This window comes from Dromiciops gliroides, chromosome 3 (assembly GCF_019393635.1).
Source record: "Dromiciops gliroides isolate mDroGli1 chromosome 3, mDroGli1.pri, whole genome shotgun sequence".
In the NCBI taxonomy this organism is placed as follows: Eukaryota; Metazoa; Chordata; class Mammalia; order Microbiotheria; family Microbiotheriidae; genus Dromiciops; species Dromiciops gliroides.
In genome coordinates this window covers 622,472,052-622,492,582 of record NC_057863.1, presented here as the reverse complement: position 1 = coordinate 622,492,582, position 20,531 = coordinate 622,472,052, and the positions used below count along the sequence as shown (strand labels likewise).

The 20,531-nt window shown below is 45.7% G+C and overlaps 2 protein-coding genes across 8 annotated transcripts in view; both read left to right on the top strand.

Annotated features, from left to right (window-relative positions):
* Positions 1 to 3,932, top strand: part of TNFRSF1B (TNF receptor superfamily member 1B) — a 61,148-nt gene extending 57,216 nt beyond the window's left edge. For all 3 annotated transcript variants that reach the window (XM_043998886.1, XM_043998884.1, XM_043998885.1), the window contains one exon: positions 1,579 to 3,932. In XM_043998886.1, coding sequence (XP_043854821.1) covers positions 1,579 to 1,856 — 278 coding nt within the window. In that variant the 3' untranslated portion in view covers positions 1,857 to 3,932. The remainder of the gene's footprint in view (positions 1 to 1,578) is intronic.
* A 15,258-nt stretch (positions 3,933 to 19,190) lies between these two features.
* The window catches only part of VPS13D (vacuolar protein sorting 13 homolog D), a 338,497-nt gene continuing 337,156 nt past the window's right edge, over positions 19,191 to 20,531 (top strand). For 4 of the 5 annotated variants that reach the window (XM_043991354.1, XM_043991352.1, XM_043991351.1 and 1 more), the window contains exon 1: positions 19,191 to 19,308. The gene's annotated coding sequence lies outside the window, so the exon portion shown is untranslated. Of the gene's footprint in view, positions 19,309 to 19,412; positions 19,509 to 20,531 lie in introns of those variants that run through there. The other variant, XM_043991350.1, reaches the window with a different exon arrangement.

Sequence of the window (20,531 nt, the reverse complement as noted above, 5' to 3'; positions counted from 1 at the left end):
AACTGAGTTTTTTTCTTTTCTTTGTATCCCCAGGGTTTGGCACACAGGAAGTGCTTAGGTACTTTTCGATGGCTGGATTTCATATCTCATGATGACAAAAGATCATAGATTTAGAGTCCAAAGGGACCTTAGAAGTCATCAAGCCTGATCTACTCATTTTAAAAATGAAAAAACTGAGACCCAGATAGGTTAAGTGTCTTAGGCAAAGGGTCATACAACTGGTATGAGGTAGTGCCAATAGAATAGGAATTCTTTTTTTTTTTTTTCCCCGAGCAATGAGGGTTAAGTGACTTGCCCAAGGTCACACAGCTAGTAAGTGTCAAGTGTCTGAGGCCGGATTTGAACTCAGGTCCTCCTGAATCCAGGGCCGGTGCTTTATTCATTGTGCCACCTAGCTGTCCCTAGAACAGGAATTCTTAACCTTTTTGTGTGTGTTGTGGTCACAAGGGCATGTTGGTAAAACCAAAACAAATGCTATATTACAAGACACATTTAAGTTTAATCTACTGTAATTAAATTTTCCCCATCACTTTCTTAAGTCTAGGCAATTAAGAAAACCATAAAGCTGTGATTTATAGCATTTGCTTATTTCTGAGATATATTTTAATGCTCACACTGAAAATTTAACAATCGGCTTGATTGCTGGTTAGAACTGGTGCCAGCACACTCCTGACTCATGGATCCATCCGGCAATCTGATGAAACCTATGGACACTTTCTCAGAATAATGTTTTAAAATTTATTTAAATTACATTAAATTAAATTTTAACTAAAAAAGATTAAAATTGTAAAAAATTTAAAGTAATTTAAAATAATTGAAAGGCTAAATTTCAGTTACATATTAGGGAAAATAAAGATGTGACTGATTTTTTTTTTACCTATCCAAGTTCACAGATACCCCTTGAAATCTATCCAGGACCCCCTGGGCTATGCTGGATTAGGCACCCCTGCTCCAGAGTGAGAATCTTCTAACTCAGGACTTCTTAAATTTTTTCCATTTGCAACCCTTTTTCTCCCAAGAAAGTTTCATACGACCTTGGTTATATAGGTATATAAAATACATATACAGGGGCAGCTATGTAGTGCAGTGGATAAAGCACCGGCCCTGGATTCAGGAGGACCTGAGTTCAAATCTGGTCTCAGACACTTGACACTTACTAGCTGTGTGACCCTCGGCAAGTCACTTAATCCTCATTGCCCCACCAAAAAAAAATTAATTTAATTAAATAGTCATACATAACCTTTCACTGTTGCCAGATTTTTCGTGACCCCTACATTCAGTTACAGGACCCCATATGGAGCGGAAATCTACAGTTTAAGAAGCTAGGCTCCATGGGGCAGCTAGGTGGTGCAGTGGATAAAGCACTGGCCTTGGATTCAGGAGGACCTGAGTTCAAATCCAGCCTCAGACACTTGACACTTAACTAGCTGTGTGACCCTGGGCAAGTCACTTAACCCTCATTGCCCTACAAAAAAAAAAAAAAAGAAGCTAGGCTCCAGCCCATGCTCTGGTCGTCCCAGCTCTCCCTGCTCCTGGCCTCTGTGGCCTGACCCCTCCTCTTCCTTTATGTCTCAACAGAGCACCCCCACAGTGGAGGAACCCAGGTTAAGGTGACCTGCATCGTCAAAGTGTGTAACTCCGATCACAGCTCCCAGTGCTCATCACACAGCAGCTGCCCCGACTTTGAGAACAGCTCCTCGGGCTCCCCCTGGAATGAGGATGTGCCCTTCTCCCAAGAGGAGAGCCCCGGGAAGGGCAAGCCAGACCCCCAGAGTGCATCAGAGATCCTGCTTCCAGATGTAGAAGAGAAACCGCTTCCCGTCGGGATACAGGATATGGGCATGAAACTCGGTTAATGGGCTTGGAAGGATCCGAGCAGAAGCTGGGTGACCTTGTCAGCTCCCTGAGGGATGGCCATTTCTGAGGTCTGCCTCTGACCGTGGGATTCTGTTGCTCTTCTTGGGCCAGCCTCCCTCCTTCCATGGGCCTTGCTCCTCAGAGGCCTGTCTCTTGCCTTCAGAGGGTGGGGATAAGAGGTATTTGAATGACTTTGTTTTGGTCTCTCCCCTTCTTCCGTTTCCTTATCTTGCTTTGTCTCTTCCAAGATGCATCATGGCACCTGAGCTGGGAGGAAGCTCAGACGAGTCTCTCAGCTCCACCACTAAAGAACTCTGCAATCTTGGCTCAGCCACATTCCCTATCTGGGCCTTGGTCTCCTCACCCGTCGGATTTCCAAGGCTACTCCTATGTTCCAAATTCTTGGGAAACCAAGAGGACTCTTAGATCCTGGTCCTTCTCTCATGAAGACTTCAGGGTTCCCATCCCCATCTGCCTCCACTAGCCTAGGAGGAAGAGGCTCAGAGACAGGATTCAGACCTCTTGGCTTCCATCTGTCAAAGGAGAAGGCCAGATTAGAATGGCCTCTAAGGTTCTTTATGATCCTATGAACTATAGGGCCATGTTGGAGGTGTCAGTGGGCAGGGAGTCCCTCTCAGACCCCAAGGCTTTAGGATGGTTCATGCTTGAAAGGTTTGGGGTGGGTATCAGATGTTTATGCTGGGGAGAAAGACTTGATTCTTGGGTTGACTGTTGTGACTCAGTTTCTACAACACTTGTAACCACCATAGAAGGTCTGTGACTAAGACTTTCCTGAGCCTGCTCCCTTTGCCCATCTCCTCCCCTCTTGGAAACCCTGCTCATTTGGATTTCACATCTGAAGACATCATTGTATGCTGTCTTGCCTTTAACAACAACCCCTTTCCTATGAGAGCATGGTATAGGGGAACAGAGTGAGTGATCTAGAACCAAAGGGCCAACTTCCAATCTTGGTTCTGCTACTTATTACCTGTATGACCTTTCTGTCTCTGGGCCTCAGTTTCCCTCATCTGTAAAATGAAGGGGGGTTGATTAGGCCACTTCTAGGAGACCTTCTAGCTCTGAATCTATGACTCTGGGGGGGGACACAGTTGTGTGAGGTCCTTCCCATGAACCATTCAAAATCTGCTACCTCAGGCTGGGGGCCTGTCCCTGGCTGTGTTCCTTTTGATTCTCTTCCCCATCTCTTTTACCTACGAGCCCTGGGGCCCAGAAGAAGCCCCGGGCCCTGTTTGTGCCATATCTCCAAAGACCTGAATTTGTGTTGCAGAGCATGTGTATATGCGTGTGTATATGCAGGAACTGTTTTGTGTACTATGGAAGAATAGAAGGTTCTATTTAGTTCAATGAACATCCATTAAACTCCTACTGCGCGCAAGGCACTGTGGATACAAAGACAGGAAGTTATTTCCACTGGATGAATTTGGAGTCAAAGGCCCAGAGTTCAAATCCCGACCCTCCCTGCTTGCCTGCCAAGGACCTTGGGCGAGTTCGTTGACTTCTCTGTTAAATGAGGGAGTTGGCTTGGATGATGTCTACAATCTCTTCCAGGCTACCCTTGCAGAAGGTGCTAGGAACGTGGACCTGGCCGGGTCCATTGTGGAGTGTGGAGCTCCATGATTCTGGCCCAAGTGGAAGCCATTCTAACCAACCTCAGGGGGCAAGATAAAAAAAATTCACCGGACTTGGATGTGGCCATTGGCAACTGTAATAACCAGTTGGTTAAGATTGGCCTCTGGGCCTTTCTCCCCTTTTTTCTTCCCTTGAGGACACCATCCTTGAAAGGGAAACCTGGACCCTGAAGACCCTAAGCCAGGTCACTCAATTGATGAGCAGAGAGCTCCCTCTAGTGGCCATCTGCAAGAAATGCCTCATTCTCATCTCTTGGGATGACCTGGGAAGAACTGCAATAGATATTTCCTCACTAGAGGTTTCAGCCGGAATTCCCAAATGGGCCGGGCTAGACAAGGCCAGTGTTCTGGGCGACACGTATGATGAGAGTTTGCACTGTATGACATATAGTTTTTCAATAAAATATTTTCTACTTTTAAACCGCTCACACTGACTGGTTTTTTCCAGCCTAGGATTCCATCACTAAGGGAAGAGCGGGGAGTCTGAAGGACTTTGAAAGATAGATTTTGAGAAGGATCGTTTCACTTCAATTTGACAGGCATTTATCGCACTCCTATCCCTCACGTGAGCTTCTTGAGAGCAGGGACTGACTTTTGCCTCTCTCTGAATCCCCAGCATTCAGTGAGTGCAGTGCCTGACGCATAGTAGGCACTTAATAATGCTTGTTGACTACACAAGGAAAATGCAAGGGTATTGGGGGAGGGGCGTTAACTTCTGGTGCAGGGACCAGGAAAGGTCTCAAGCTGGAGGTGGCTAAGCTTTGAATGGAGCTGGGGATTCCAAGAGGCAGAGGGGGGATAGGAATACTATTATAGGCACAGGAACGGATGTAGGTAGAACAGCTGGCCAGTTTAGTTGGACCTTAGCTATGTGAGGGGGAATAATGTGAATTAGATCTGCCCTCCATGAGAAGGTAGCTAGGTGGCACAGTGGATAAAGCACCGGACCTGGATTCAGGAGTACCTGAGTTCAAATCCGGCCTCAGACACTTAACACTTACTAGCTTGTGTGACCCTGGGCAAGTCACTTAACCCTCATTGCCCCACCAAAAAAAGCCCCAAAAAACAAAACCATAAGGGATAACATGACAAAGGGGAAGGAACCCTGGAGTCCTTGTTGGTCCTAATTCCTGCCCTGCCTTTTGTTGCATTGGTGACTTCAAGCAAATCTCTTAAGAACAATGAGCCTCAGCATCCTTGTCTGTAAAGTGGGAATGACATTGCTTGCATTACTTACCACACAGGCTTATACTCTCCTTGTTTTGTAAACTATAAAACATTTCTGAGTCCTGCTGGAATCAGGCCTGGAGCTTGGTTGCCCAGTGGATGGAACACTGGGTCTACAGTCAAGAAGGTCCAAGTTCAAATCTGGCCTCAGATACTTCCTAGCTGTGTGACCCTGGGCAGGTCATTTAACTTCTGAGTGCCTCAGTTTCCTCATCTGTAAAATGGGGTTAATAATGGGACCTACCTCCTAGGGTTGTTGTAAGCATCAAATGAGACAGCTATAAAGTATTCTGTAAACCTTAAAGCACTATATGAATGCTAATTATTTGGTTACATCTTCAAGCTTTTGCTAAGTACTTAGTTACCATCAAAGCAAATCAAGTCAACAAGCATTTATTAAGCACCTACTGTGTTAGAGGCTGTACTAGTGCTTTGGATACAAAGAAAGGCAAAAAAAACCCCCCACAGTCCCTGTCCTCCAGGAATTTACAATCCAATGGAGGAAACTGTGCAAAGAATTATGTGTAAACAAGTACCATACAAGGCAAACTGAAAGTAATTTCAGAGGGAAAACACCAACAGTGGCGGGGGGGGGGGGGGGGGGGGGGGGGGGGGGGGGGGGCAAAAAGCATGGAGTTGGGAGTCATGTGTGAAGGACAGTGTGGCAGAAGTGCTGTGATAACTCTGTGGATCTGGTTCTGCTCTCTGGTGCGGCGGGGAAGAACTCTGGACTTGGCAACAGAGGGCCTGGGCTGGATCCATAATTCTATCCTTTACAACCTGCATGACCCTCAGAGACCCTTAATCTCTCTGGATCTCAGTTTACTCATTTGTAAATCTAGGATCTAAAATGGTCCCTTTCAGTTCTAAATCTCCCCAGGGAAGTCTACAACAAATAGAGACACCTTCTGGGCTGGCTGATCAGGAAGCATTCATTAAGTGCCTGCTTACGTGTCAGGTACTGTGCCAAGCAGTGGGGTTACAAAGACAGGCAAAAGATAGTCTCTGCCCTGGAGAAGCTCATAGTCTGATGGAGGTGACAACATGCAAACGACTACAAGGTAAACTGGAGCTAATTAAGAGAGGAAGGGCACTAATAGAAGTAATGGAGACAAGCATCCTGTAGAAGGAGGGATTTTAGCAAAGATCCAAGGGAAACCAGGGAAGACATGGAGCTAACCAGAAACTTTAAACAAAGCTCTGATGACCCAGGAACATTTTGACAACAGATAGAAGTGATAGGTGGGGGCAGTTAGAGGTCTCAGTGGATAGAGTGAGGGGGCCTACAGTCAGGAAGACTTGAGTTCAAATCTAGCCTCAGATACTTACTAGCTGTGTGACCTTGGGCAAGTCACTTAACCCTCATTGCCCTGCCAAAAAAAAGCAAAAAACAAAATGAAGACTAGGTGAATTTCAGTCCACTGGAAGGAAAAATGTCCTCCCAATTAAAGCTAGCCCAAAGGGTGATAGGCTGTCATGAGGTGGGGGGTGTCTCTGTGGTAAAGGTCTTCAAATAAAGGCCAGTGATGGTATAGAAGAGATTCTTAATGAAGTGTTGCAGTTTGTCTCCCTTCTGACTTGGAAATTGTGTGATTTGTTATACTTTTTTTGGGGGGGGGTGGGCAATGAGGGTTAAGTGACTTGCCCAAGGTCACACAGCTAGTAAGTGTCAAGTGTCTGAGGCCAGATTTGAACTCAGGTTCTCCTGAATCCAGGGCCAGTGCTCTATCCACTGCGCCACCTAGCTGCCCCCGTGTGATTTGTGATGTAAGGGGAAAAGCCTGAATTTTGGAGACTGAGGATCTGGGTTTGAATATCAACAATTTGAGCAGCTTTGGACAAGTATGACTTCCTACTCTGGGCCTCAATTTGCTTATCTGTAAAATGGGGGAGGTGTTTAGACTAGATGAGATGACCTTTAATTTTCCTTCTGGTGTAAAGTCAATAAACAGAGCCAACTCTGTCTGGAAATGCCCAAGGGGACATACCAAATGCTTGTTTAGACCTATTCTGGGAGCTGGGTGAGCTCTCTGGCTTGTGTGTGTGGTTTCTTTAAAAGCAGTCCCATCTCATTGCACATTGTAACATATAGAGTTTGAGGGGTTTTTTTTTTTAATGATTGCTATCTTCTGTTTTGCATCATCTATATTTCTTAATATATCCCTTACCCTTCTTCCTTCCAGAGAGTCATTCCTTAGAACAACAACAAAAGACCAGTTCAGTAAAACTAACTAACACATCAACCCAGTTGGACATTATAGCAGTATTCCATACCCACAGTCCCCCACCTCTGCAAAGAAGCAAGAGAAGATACCTTCTTCTGTCTCTCTTTTCAGGCCAAGCTAGGTCATTATAGTTAATCAGTGAGTTTTTTGTTTGTTTGTTTGTTTGTTTAGTGAGGCAATTGGGGTTAAATGACTTGCCCAGGGTCACACAGCTAGTAAGTGTTAAGTAAGTGTCTGAAGCCAGATTTGAACTCAGGTACTCCTGACTTCAGGGCTGGTGCTTTATCCACTGCGCCACCTAGCTGCCCCTAATCAGTGAGTTTTGATTATTTGATTGTTATTATTCTTTCTACTTAAACTGTTATAATTATTGTCTATTTTTTCTGGTTCTACCCACTCTGCATCAGTTCAGAGAAATCTTCTCATATTTCTCTGAGCCATTCTATTATTTCAGAGCAGTAGTACTGTGGAACTTGCTTTTAAAGGGGAGAGGCAGATCTCTATCTGGGTCCCACCACATACATTCTTGGAGCAATAGATAGAAGGTTGAACTTGGAATCAGAAGTTGTTGTTCAGTCATTTCAATCCTGCCCAACTAGTTCTTAATGACCACATTTGTGGTTTTCTTGGCAGAGACATTGGAATGCTTTGCCATTTCTTTTTCCAGCTCATTTTACAGATGATGAAAGTGAGGCAAAGAGGATTAAGTGACTTGCCGAGGGTCATACAGCTCGTGAGTATCTGAGTCCACATTTGAACTCAGGTCTTCCCGACTCCAGGCCTGGCTCTTTATCCACTTAGGTGCCCCTAGAGACCTGAGTGCAAATCTCCCCTCAAACACTTATAAGCTACGTGGCCCTGGGCAAGTCACTTAGCTCCCATTTTCAAGCTCCATTTTCTCATCTGTAAAGTGGGGATGATAATAGTACCTATCTTACAAGGTTGCTGTGAGTACTAAATGAAATAATATTTGCAAAGTGCCATCAATAGCGTCAACATCACCAACTCGAGGTCTTTCTATAAAGACCCCCAAACTCTCTGCTCCAAGATCACTCGCTGATATCCGCAGGTGGCACTGAGCAGAATCTGAAGCACCTTGGATTAGAGGATAATAGATTCAGAGGGTCTCAGAGGCAATCTAGTCCTCACCCCTAATTTTGCAGATGAAGAAACTGAGGCCTACAAAGGTGAGCTCCTTTGCTCAGGTCACAGAACTCGTAAATGACAGCATCAGGGATAGAACTCACAATTCATGACTCCACATCCAGTGCCCTTTTCACTGATCCTAAGAAGTGTCTCAGGCAGGGTCCTCACCCCCATCATTTCCAGGATCCTCTCCTGGGTCCGATAGCAAAGGTAGGAGCTGTTAACTATTGCCAGCCCTGGAGGACCCGTTCCCACTTTATCAGGAGATTTTGGAAGACAAACAAGATTTCAAGACCCAACTAAATGAATCCTTCCCTAACAAGAATTTCAGGTGCTGTGGCCTGGACTGGGGAGGAAAATGAAGGCATGACCGGGCCTACCCTGACACTAGTTATACGTCTGGATAAAAGGGGACTTCTCTGCTCTGTCTACTCAGAGGGCTGGCCCTACCTGTGAGATGCAACCTCCACCCAGGCACTTAATTATTTATTTTTTTGGGGGGGGGGCAGGGCAATGGGAGTTAAGTGACTTGCCCAGGGTCACACAGCTAGTGTCAAATGTCTGAGACCACATTTGAATTCAGGTCCTCCTGAATCCAGGGCCGGTGCTTTATCTACTGCGCCACCTAGCTGCCCCCAGGCACTTAATTATGATTCAAGGGGGGACTCCCCTATATTTTTGCCAAAAACTTAATAGACTAGAGAGAGAATCAAGGTACCAGCTGCTGGTAAGCTGGTAAATTCCCTTCTCTTCTTTCCTAGTGGCGGATTGGCTATGTGACTCTGGATGAATTGTTTAAATTCTCTGTTCACTTGGCTATAAAGTACATCTGGATAAACTGGATAGGTGGGTGTCATGAGGGTGGGCTAAGTTTCCCCTCTGTGCAAGTTGGTTTACTCATCAGTAAAATGAGATGATTGGGCTAGAGTTCCTTAAAGGCCTTTCCAGGTTTGAAACACTATGTTTATAGCTTAAGTAGGTGTTTCTCTACGCTTTGGAGACAGAGAGACAGGGAGACAGAGAAACAGAGAGATAGACAGACAGAATGTTGGTGACTATTTTGCACACAGCAAACCCATATCCCCTCAAGACTGGGGATCCCCATTATAGATGGATGCTTCCCCAGGTGTTGAGAATGAAAGGAGATTATTGCTTTGGTTTGAGCTGCCTCAGGGACTCTTTCCAACTCAGAGATCATGTGGTTCTAAACACTTCCAAAACTGATGGATCTTGTCATGAGTCATCATGACCCAACAAAATAGCCAGTGTTATTAAGCTTTTTGTATGTCATCATTCTCTTTCTTTTTTTTAATCATAAAAGTGTTTTATTATTTTCCAGTTACATGTAAAGATAGTGTTCAACATTTGTTTTCATAAGATTTTTAGTTCCAAATTTTTCTCTTTTCCTCCCTCTTCCCCAAGACAGAAAACAATCTGATATAGGTTATATATGTACAATCACATTAAACATATTTCTGCATTAGTCATGTTGTGAAAGAAGAATCAGAACACAAGGGAAAAAGCTCAGAAAGGGAAAGAAACAATAACCAAAAAGTAGAAACAGTACGGCTCAATCTGCATTCAGAATCCACAGTTCTTTTTTCTGGATGTGGAGAACATTTCCCATTGTGAGTTCTTTGGAACTGTCTTGGATCATTGCACCACTGAGAAGAGCCAAGTCCATCAAAGTTGATCATCCAAAATGTTGCTGTTACTGTGTACAATGTTCTCCTGGTTCTGCTCACTTCACTCAGCATCAGTCCACTTAAGTCTTTCCAAGTTTTTCTGAAATCTGCCTGCTCATCATTTCTTACAGCACAACAGTATTCCATTACATTAATATACCACAACTTGTTCAGTCATTCCCCAACTGATGGACAGTCTCTCTATTTTCAATTCTTTGCCAGTTCTCTTTCATTTTCAAACACAACATTCTCGATTCATTCAAGGTAAAGAAGGGAGACAATAGACTGAGAAATGCAAATAACACCAGATTTTGTGTCAGAGAATGAAGGTTTGAATCCTTCCTTTGGTTTCCTCATCTGTAAAATGAAAGCGTGGACTAATGATCTCCAAATGGGTGACCTATGGTACGGGTCAGAAGCAGGATTTGAACCCAAGTCCTCCTGATTCCCAGACTTGGGTTCAATCAGTCAATATGCATTTATTAAGAGCTTACTATGTGCCAAGCACTGGTAATATAAAAATAAATGGGAAGAAAGATAATCCCTGTCCTCAAAGAACTTACACCATAATGAGGAAAGACAACATATAAAAAGAAACAGATGTGTGTGTGTGTGTGTGGACTGGGAGATAAGGTACTAGGTGCTGGTCCATAGTGTCAAAAGTTTTCCATTAGATGCTCTAAATCCTGTGATCATATAAGTCTGACTCCCCACCTCCTTTTCTCATCAATTATATATTTTGACAGGTTGAACAATTAACAGTCAGGGATACTTCTCTTGCTCATACCTGCCTTTGAAATCTTAGCTCTGTGTTCTTTTTGTTCCCATGTTTTTCTTTTCTTTTCTTAAGCAATTTAAAGACTCAATTTTTAAAAGAAGGAATTGAACTGTATTTTATTTGTACAGTTTTAATTTCTTTCCTTGTAAAACAAGTTTATTGATCTCTTTTACTTTTACATCACCTTCATTTGTAATTTTAGCCCTCCCCACTTCCCTACCCATAACCCTTCCCTTATTACAAAGATTAAAAATGAAAGAAGCAGGTCAATAAATTCAACCAACACAATGACCACAGCCATAGCCCCCACACCTCTGAAATCAAGGGAGACATATTTTTTTCTCAGTTCCTTAGAATCACGCTTGGTCATTATAATTAGTCTCATTGTATAGTCCTTTTTGTTGACATTGCTCCTACTCACAGGATCACTTGAAGTATTGAATTGACTGTTTCCTCTGGTTCTGCTCACTTCACTTTGCATCTGTTCATTTCTTCCCATGATTCTTTGACTCGTCCACGTTCAATCGTTTCTCACTATCCCATTATGTTCATGTGTCATAACTTGTACAACCAAGCCCAAGTTGACTTCTTGTGCCTTCCTGTGATTGAAGGCTAATGGAAGCCCTAGGAAAGAATATCAGGTTACATTTCTAATAGTGAGCCCAGGCACATTATAAACAAACTTAATTATCCATGGGCTCCAGGACACTTAGTGATTTATCCAAACTGGCAGGAAGCCAGGGATGAGACGCAGCTTTTGAAGCAACATTATCATGATCCAGGTTGTTATTATTTGCTGATAACTTTTTTTTGTTTTGTTTTTGCAGGGTCATGGGGATTAAGTGACTTGCCCAGGATCACACAGCTAGTGTCAAGTGTCTGAGGTCAAATTTGAACTCAGGTCCTCCTGAATCCAGGGCCAGTATTCTACCCACTGCGCCACCTAGCTGCCCCTTGCTGATAACTTTAATTCCTTCCTTGGATGTTTGTTCAGGTGTAGCAATGATCCAGGGTCATCAACAGTAAAGAATATTCAGTGTAATTATGAAATGTCTTTTGTGTGCCAGGTACTGTCCTCAGTCAAGCAACTACAAGGTGCTAGGCGATAAGCTAAGTTCTGGGAGTACAAAGAAAGGCCAAAAGAAGAAACAAATAATCCCTTCTCTTAAGGAGCTCAAAGTCTAATGGAGGGGACAACTTCATTTATGTACAAACAGGATAGTTCCAGGGTAAGATGAAGATAATCCACAGAGGGAAAGCACTAGCCCTGAGGGGGATTCAGAAGCATTTCTTCCAGGTGAGACTAGTGGAGACCTGCAGGAAGCTGAGAAAGCCAGGAGGCGGAGATAAGGATAGAGATGATTCCAGGTATGGGGGATCGCTAGATGCCCAGAGTCCAGACTTGGAGTGTCATCTGTAACAGCAAGGAGGCCAGTGCCATTGAACCCTAGGATACATGATGAGGACGAAGATATGAAAATTAGAAAGGTAGGAGGGGCCAGGTTATGGAGGGATGGATTTAAAAGCAAAATGGAAGATTTGTCACTGGAGTTGACTGAATGGTGTGGTGTTGGTGGTAGGGGTCTCATGGTTAGATTTGTTCTTTTTTTTTTTTTTTTTGAGGCAATTGGGGTTAAGTGACTTGCCCAGGGTCATACAGCTAGTAAATATCAAGTGTCTGAGGCTGGATTTGAACTCAGGTCCTTCTGACTCCAGGGCCGGTGCTCTATCCACTGTGCCACCTAGCTGTCCCCCATACTTGTTCTTTACAAAGGTCACTTTGATAGCTGAATGGAGGATGAAATAGAATGGATAGAGATTTGAGGCAGGCAGACACACCAGCAGGCTTCAGGTGATGAGGATCTGCACCAGGATGGTCTCAGTATCAGTCAGTCAATTAACATTTATTAAGCACTTCCTACTCGCCAGGCATTGTGCTAAGTGCTAGAGATACAAATACCAAAAAAAAAAAATACCCCCCCCCCCCAAAAAACCAAACCCCAACCTGTGCCTGCAAGGAGCGTACAATCTAATGGGACCAGACTGATGAAGAAAAGGACTTGTAAAGGTGGGGGTGGGGCAGGGGCATGGAGGAAAAATCCCAGAGTCCCAAAGTAGTGCAGGCAGGTGAGAAAGGAGGAGATGAGCTCTCTCCTTAGATGGATGTTTGGAGTTCATGGGCCCACCTTCCAATCAGAGCGGCTGGGGTTGTGATGCCATGAATCAGAGAAGCCAAGGGGAGCACAGGAGAGAAATTACAAAGCTAGAAGCAACAGGCCTTAGCGACAGATAGGTGTATAGGGGGTGAGAGGGAGTGTGGGTTCGGGATGATATCTAGGCTGTGAACCTGGAGGACTGGGGTGTGGGCTCGCTAATAGACCCTGTGGCACTCTTGCAACTTATGTGAGGATGGAGAATTCATGGTGATTAGGGATGAGTAGTTACTGGCAACAGCAATTCATGAAACTGTCCACTAGGAAGAGGCAGCTAGGTGGCGCAGTGGATAGAGCACCGGCCCTGGAGTCAAGAGGACCTGAGTTCAAATCCGGCCTCAGACACTTAACACTTACTAGCTGTGTGACCCTGGGCAAGTCACCTAACCCCAACTGCCCCGCCAAAAAAAAAAAAAAAGAAAGAAAGAAACTGTCCACTAGGGTCACAGAGCCCAACTGAAAGGGACCTCAGGGACCCTCTAGTCCAAGTCCTTCACTCCATAGATGAGGAAATGGAGGCCCAGAGAGGGGAAGTGACTTGTCTCAGGTAGTCAGTGTCAGGAGCAGCATTTGAACCCGGGTCCTCAGACCCAGATCCAGTGTCCTTTCCACTGTCTGTCTTACTCCACCAAATTGTTGAAGAGTTCACTACATCTTGGACTTAGAAACTTCCAGAGCATATAGAGTAAAACTCCATTTTCAACATGCAAAAACAACTTATTTACTGATTTCCTATTGCTTCCCTTCACACACTTTTTTAAATGTAAATTTTCTTTATTATTAATGTAGACATTTTAATTTACAAATAGACACTTTAATATATAATTTTAAAATAGACAAATATTTTTAATTTACAAATAGACATTTTAATATACAAAGAACAGGGAAAAAAGGACTGTGTATGAAACTGTGAATTTCTGATAATGTACATGTTTTTAAAAAGATTGTATTTTAACCCGAACAAGCTTGGGGAAATTCAGAATGGTTTACTGACAGTGTGGTATGTTGGGAAGAGAGCTGGCCAGGAAGACAGAGAGGGGTTCAAGCCCCACCTGTGACACATTCTGACTGTGTGACCCTGGGCAAAAACAAGAACAAGATTAAATAACAGCAGCTACCATTTATATAGCACTTAAAAGTTTGCAGAGTGTTTTACAAATCTTATCTCATTTGATCCTCACAACAACCCTGGGAAAGAGGTGCTATTATTATCTCCATTTTGCAGAGGAGGAAATTAAGGCAGATAGAAGTCAAATGACGGTCAAGGTCACACAGCTAGGATCTAAGACCTTATTTGCACGTCATTTTTGTGAGAAAATAATTATTAATAATGGATTTTTGGGGGGTAATGTAGGGATGGATTTAATTGATTGTGAGGTGTCCCAAAGAATTACAAGACTCAGTAACTCAGTTTCCAGTTTTATTAAAAGACTGTGATGACCACAGGGAGAATACCAAGGAGAAAAGTGTCTCCGTTTAGGAGATGGAAATGGTTATATAGTGAAAAATGTTGGTTACTTCCTCATTATCTTAATCTCCTCCTTGTGGAAGATTCACATCATATTTTAGAATTCCTGGGGTCCTAAATGTTCCCAAGGCAGGTACCTTTCTCACTAGGGGTGTGTTTTGGGGGTTTAAACATCATAAGGTGAACTTAAGGACACATTTGATCCTTCTATGCATATTCATAAAACATGTTTAAACTTGTCAGACCCCAAGGGTCTCTCTGGTTAGGATATCTCTTTAAGATCTGGTTTCTAGGTATAGTTTCTGTTTTCTGTCATCCGTGATTATTAATCCCAGGCTACTGTTTAAGCTTCTGTTGATAGGGTTTGTTGATAAGGACGTGAACCCTCTGGTTACAGTAATGTTGAGAGGGAAGGGAACCCACATGTACAAAAATATTTATAGCTGCTCTTTCCGTGGTGGCAAGGAATTGGAAGTTGAGGGGATGCCCATCAACTGGGGAATGGCTGGACAAGTTGTGGTATATGAATACAATGGAATACTATTGTGCTGTAAGAAATGATGAGCAGGAGGAGTTCAGAGAAACCTGGAGGGTCTTGCGTGAGCTGATGATGAGTGAGATGAGCAGAACCAGAAAAACATAGTACACAGTATCATCAACACTGAGTGTTGATCTACTGTGATGGACTATATTCTTCTCACCAATGCAATGGTACAGAAGAGTTTCAGGGAACTCATGATGGAAGAGGATCTCCAAATCCAAGGAAAAAAAAAAAAAAGAACTGCGGAGTATAGATGCTGAATGAACCATACTATTTCTTTTGGTTTTGGTGCTGTTGCTTTTTTCTATTTTGAAGTTTTTCATCAGTGCTCTGATTTTTTCTCTTATAACATGACTAATGCAGAAATAGGATTAATGTTATTATGTGTATATATGTATATATACATATATATATATATACATATACATATATAAAACCTATATCAGATTACCTGCTGTCTAGGGGAGGGGGAAGGGAGGGGAGGGAGGGAGAAAAATCTGAAATTGTAAAGCTTGTATAAACAAAAGATAAGAACTATCTTTACATGTAATGGAAAAAAATATTTTATTAATTTAAAAAAAAAGAATTCAAACCTTAGTTTATTGGTTAACCCTTTGCTTGTGTGCTGTTAACCCTTTTGAGCTCTTCCATGGAGTACCCAGGGATCAGTTTCATTCCTTTCTCCCCCATACTCCAGAAAAATACTGTTCTCCTTTATCTGGGACAAACCCAAGGGAACAAGAGAAATAGAGATGGATTCTTTTGCTTAGCTCAGTGAAGGACAGAAGAGATCAAACCGCACCTAGACAAAGGACTTTGCCTTGGACACCTTCAGTGGGGGTCTTTTATATTCTCCTGGACTGTCATCTTAATTTGGACCACCCTCAGGTCAGGTCAACCAATGGAATTGAATGATGCTAACCAATTAGCCTTGACCAATGTATAATGACCGCCTCTATTGAAAGGGGATAAAAACTCTTTAAAAATGCCACAACTATAGGTTTTATAGGTTTTCTGAACCCTCTGAGGTTTCCTTGAGACCACGTGCCAGAGACAGCATGGGTCTTTTCTCCTGCTTTCACTAGCCTTCATGATGAAGCTCTCTCCCTTCTTTCTCTACCACTTGGTCAATCCTTTACTGGTATATAATATTTTTTGTTTTTTTTCTTTTGGTGAGGCAATTGGGGTTAAGTGACTTGCCCAGGGTCACACAGCTAGTAAGTGTTAAGTGTCTGAGACCGAATTTGAACTCAGGTCCTCCTGACTCCAGGGCCGGTGCTCTATCCACAGCGCCACCTAGCTGCCCCGGTATATAATGTTAATAAATAATAATATGTTTAACCAAAATTGGTATCCATAGCAATTAATTTAAAAACACAGTTTTAGCTAATTAAAAAACAACAACAACACATTTTTAACCTCTAGGATGTTGTTGGTCTTGCATTCTTCAAGAGGACCATGACATCAGAGTGATGTCATGACTTGAAGTGGATTGGATTTCAGTGAGGCAGGGCTGTGCAAGGTCACCAACCTCACCCTCTCGTTCAGAGCCTTCTGGGTCTAGTGCAAGATAGAGATAGTCGCGGATGTCTGAGGCATTTGTGGTTAAATGATTTGCCCCTCCTAAACTAACCAGGATAGTAACCAAACTGCCCCGATCATCTGCTTCATACACTCTCTACTCAGGTCAAATTGGCCTGTTCTCTTATTCTTGCTGACTAACAGGTAGAGCCGGGACTTGAACCCTGAGCCTCTGTCCTCTGGCCCTCTTGTCCCTGTACCACTTGGATTACATCCCCAAAGGGACTTTAGTGGGTATCTAGTTCAACCAGCACCTGAAAAGGAATTCTAATGAAATTGAACCCCACTGTCTTTCCAAATGAGGCCCATCCTACTTGGGGTCAGTACTAAGAGCTTGGAGTCAGGAACATGGAGTTCCCGACAGTCCTGGGACACTTAGTAGCTGTGGCATCCTGAACAAATCGGCAAAATGGGCATAACAATAGAACCTACCTCAAAGGGTTATTCTGAGGACCAAAATGCAAAGTCAGTCAGCTAATGAACAAACATTTAAATACTTCTTACAAATTAAGAGCTTACATACAAGATATGTAAAGAAAAGAAACACAAAACACAAAAAACAAGCAATATATATAAAGGGTAGAGGGAAGGTGATTTCAGAAAGGGATGGTACCGTCTGATGCTGTCTGTTGCAATGCTGTAGGGATGATTTTCATTTTTATCAGCTTGAAGTCTGGTTTCTTTTTGCTGTCCCCTGATTTTTGGACTTCCTAGTGTTCACTGACATGAGAAATTCATTGTGTCTACAAATATGAAAGACAGTAGGAAAGCAGCCCATAGTTGGATGGTACCTCGGTCCAAACCCATCATTTCACTGAGGAGATGGAGGCCCAAGAGAGGGGAAGCCACTCACCCAGGTGGCACTGCCAGAATTAAAACCCAGAACCCCTAACTCCCTGGTCCAAGGCTTTTTTCTGTAACTCTTTGAGAAGTAGGGAAAGGCAGGACCCTAATCAGCTTGGTTTTACGCACCACGATCTGCACGAATGCCAATTGGGCCTCAATTGGGAAGAGAACAAACAAAAACACTTCTCCAACTTACTGGAGAGACAGTAGACTTCAGCATGGTGAGGCAACTGCTTCCCATCCCATTCACAGGCCTCTACTTGCCCCTAGCAGGGCTGTGTGACCCTAAACAAGTCCCTTGGCCTAATCTGGCCTGGGAAAACAGCTGTTATCCATCTGTGGGGATTTATTTATGCAGAATGTAAGTTCACTGTTTGACAGTAAAGGGCCCCATTCTATGGTAGCAGAAAGAACATACTGGTTATTTGTAACTGGAGTTAGGGGATTTCTGGAACAATCTCAGACGATCCTGGTTTCCTAATTCCTTAAAGGGACCATACTTTGGGTGGGACTGTTTGATGGGGGACCTTTGAGGGAGAGTGGAAAGGTAGGTATTTTAGGAAGCAAAAAGTTACACTGGGGAGAATGTAGCGTCACTAACTTGTTAGGGTAGACAGCAAATCCTGGAGGGGTCTCGAGGAAGCGGGTGGCACTTTTCCCTCTTGGAATCTCTAGTTTTCTCCAAAATCAGTTCAATCAATCATTTATTAAGCACCTACTATGTGCCAGGCACTGGAGATAATAATTCAAAGAACGAAGCAATCCCTGCCAGAAAGCAACTTATATTTTCAAAACCGCTTCGTCTCTTCCCCCAGCTCCCATTATTTTCCTATTAAAATGACCTTGTATAGGGGCAGCTGGGTGGCGCTGTGGATAGAGCACCGGCCCTGGAATCAGAAGTACCTGAGTTCAAATCCGACCTCAGACACTTAACACTTACTAGCTGCCTGACTCTGGGCAAGTCACTTAACCCCCAATTGCCTCACTAAAAAAAAAAAAAAAGACCTTGTATTTATTTTGTATATAGGTACATAGTTTCTCCTCTAGTAGTCTGAGTTCCCTAAAGTCAGGCACTTGTTTCATTTTTGTCTTTGTATGCCCAATCCCAGCGAACAGTGCCTGGTACATAGTAGGTGCCTACTAATTAATTGCTCGTTGATTGGTAGACGTAGCCCCAATCTATCGGTCTACCAGTTCTTTATCAGCCCACCCCCACTTTTAAGATTTGCCACTTCTACTCACCTTCTGGCTGCCCCAGTTATACCCCCTCCCCCCCTTCTTCCTTGATTCCCCCCTTGGCGCCAGCGCCTGAGACAGTCTCCGGGGAATCCTGTATACATCGCTTGTATTTCGTCGTTTACAGGTCGTCTCCTCCATTAGACTGTGAGCTCCTGGAGGGTAGGGGCGGTCTCGCGCCTTACTTTGTATCTATCCCCAGTGCCGGTGCTGACCACAGCGCCTAGCACAGGCAGAAGCAGGTCCATCGACTAACAGGCAGAGCCAGTTCCCAGTTTTCTTAGCCGGAAGCCTGGCTCTTTTAAATTGTGTCCAGGATTCTTTGGAACTCAGGGTTGGTGTTAATCCCTCGGAGCCCTTCGGCAAGGGTGAGGCCGGGCAAGGGCGGGGTAGAAGGAGGAAAGGCGCAGCTCGCCCGCCCCTCCCCCTCCCCCGCCGGCGCCGGGAGCCCAGAGAGGAGCACGGTTTGGTCAAGGTCACACAGCGCAGGAGCCCAAGTCTGTGAGCAGGTTCCCAGAGTCCCCGGCGTTCCGGGGTGGGCGTGGGGGGTAGAGTGGAGGAGGGGCAAAGAAGGCGGGGGGCGGGGAAGAGCCAGCCGGGGCAGAAAGAAGAGGAGCCCAGGCCGGCCGGGCTGGTCTACGGGGAGAGTGGGCGGGGCGGCGGGACGGGCCCATCGATAATTCGGCGCTCGTTCGCTCCCTTTCTGGGCTGGGCAGGATCCGCATCGCGGGCTCGGGCTCGATTGGTCTGGCCTGGTCGGGACGGAGCGGCTGCGGGCGCCATTGAGGGGCCGGAGGAGGAGGAGGAGGAGGAGCAGGAGGAGGAGGAGGAGGAAGAGCAGCTGAGGCGGCGGCAGGTGGGGAGCCGGGAGGCGGGGGGGCGCCGGAGGGGCGGAGCGGGGCGGAGCTGCGGGACCCGGTGGTCCTCCGGCATAAGGCCCGACCGTCCGACCCCTGACGTAGAGAGGAAGCGAGCCGCCCGGGCGGGGACCCCCCGGGACCACCCAACCCCCAGGCCGGCGGGAAGGGGTGACTAAGAGTGAGGGAGCGGCTGAGGGTGAGGCCCTGGTGGGGGGATGAGTGTGAGGGTCACCTGAGAGTGTCAGCGTGGGTGACCCCCCGGTGTGTGTCTGAGTGTGAACACACGTGACTGGGACTTGGCCAGTAGGGGCGAGTGTGTCTGTGGGTGACCCCCAAGTGTGAGGACCGGGGCCGGGCCAGTGAGGTGAGCGTACCTGAGTGTGTCAAAGGACACACGTGACCGGGATCGAACCAGTAGGGGCGAGCGCGCCTGAGTGTGTCAGTGTCTGAGTGTGAGCACACGCCGGCGGCGGCCGTGCCGGGAGGTGCGGTGGCCCGGGTGTGAACGCCCCTGATGCGGGCGCGTGTGCCCTAGTGTCAGTACTTAGGGCCGTGTGTGCCCCGAACTTTGCTCCAAGTGTGAGCCGGTGCGAGTGTGAGGAGGGGGAGTCGGCAGCAGCCCTAGCGCCCGCCCCCTCCCCCTAACCCCTTGGCCCCCAAACTGGGTGAGGAGAGCCGGCCAGGGGCTTGAGCCCTCCCCGCTTTGACCCTGTTCAATGTCCGCTCCCTGAGGCTGTGGGATCCCAAGCCCCCTCCCACAGCTTTTTTCCCTGGGCCAAGCTGCCCAAGGCAGGCACCCGGGGCCACGAAACTCCCCGCCCCCGGGGTGTCCCCTCCCTCAGGAGTGAGCCCTCTGACTATCCCAGGCTTCTGGTGTTGGGTGGGAGGGAGCCAGTTCCTGAGCAGCCCCGCCTTCGTAGAGCCTGTCTGTCCCCTTCCTCGGACCCAGGCCACAGATTCCTCCCCACATTCCAGGAAACTGTGCAGCGTGATGGACTTCTCCATCCCCTTCCTCTCTTCTCTGCCCTGGTGGGAGCCCGCAGGGGTGTGGAGTAGGAGGAAGAGGAGGAGCTATCTACCACTTGTTGATATTTTCCTTCCCTGCTGGGATACTCTGGCCTGCCTATCCTCAGGGCTCTCCCTCCCCTGAGCACTTGTATCCCTGCCACAGCCCACAGCTGCCACCCTGGCCAGGAATGGGTGCATTGTTTGCAGAGGG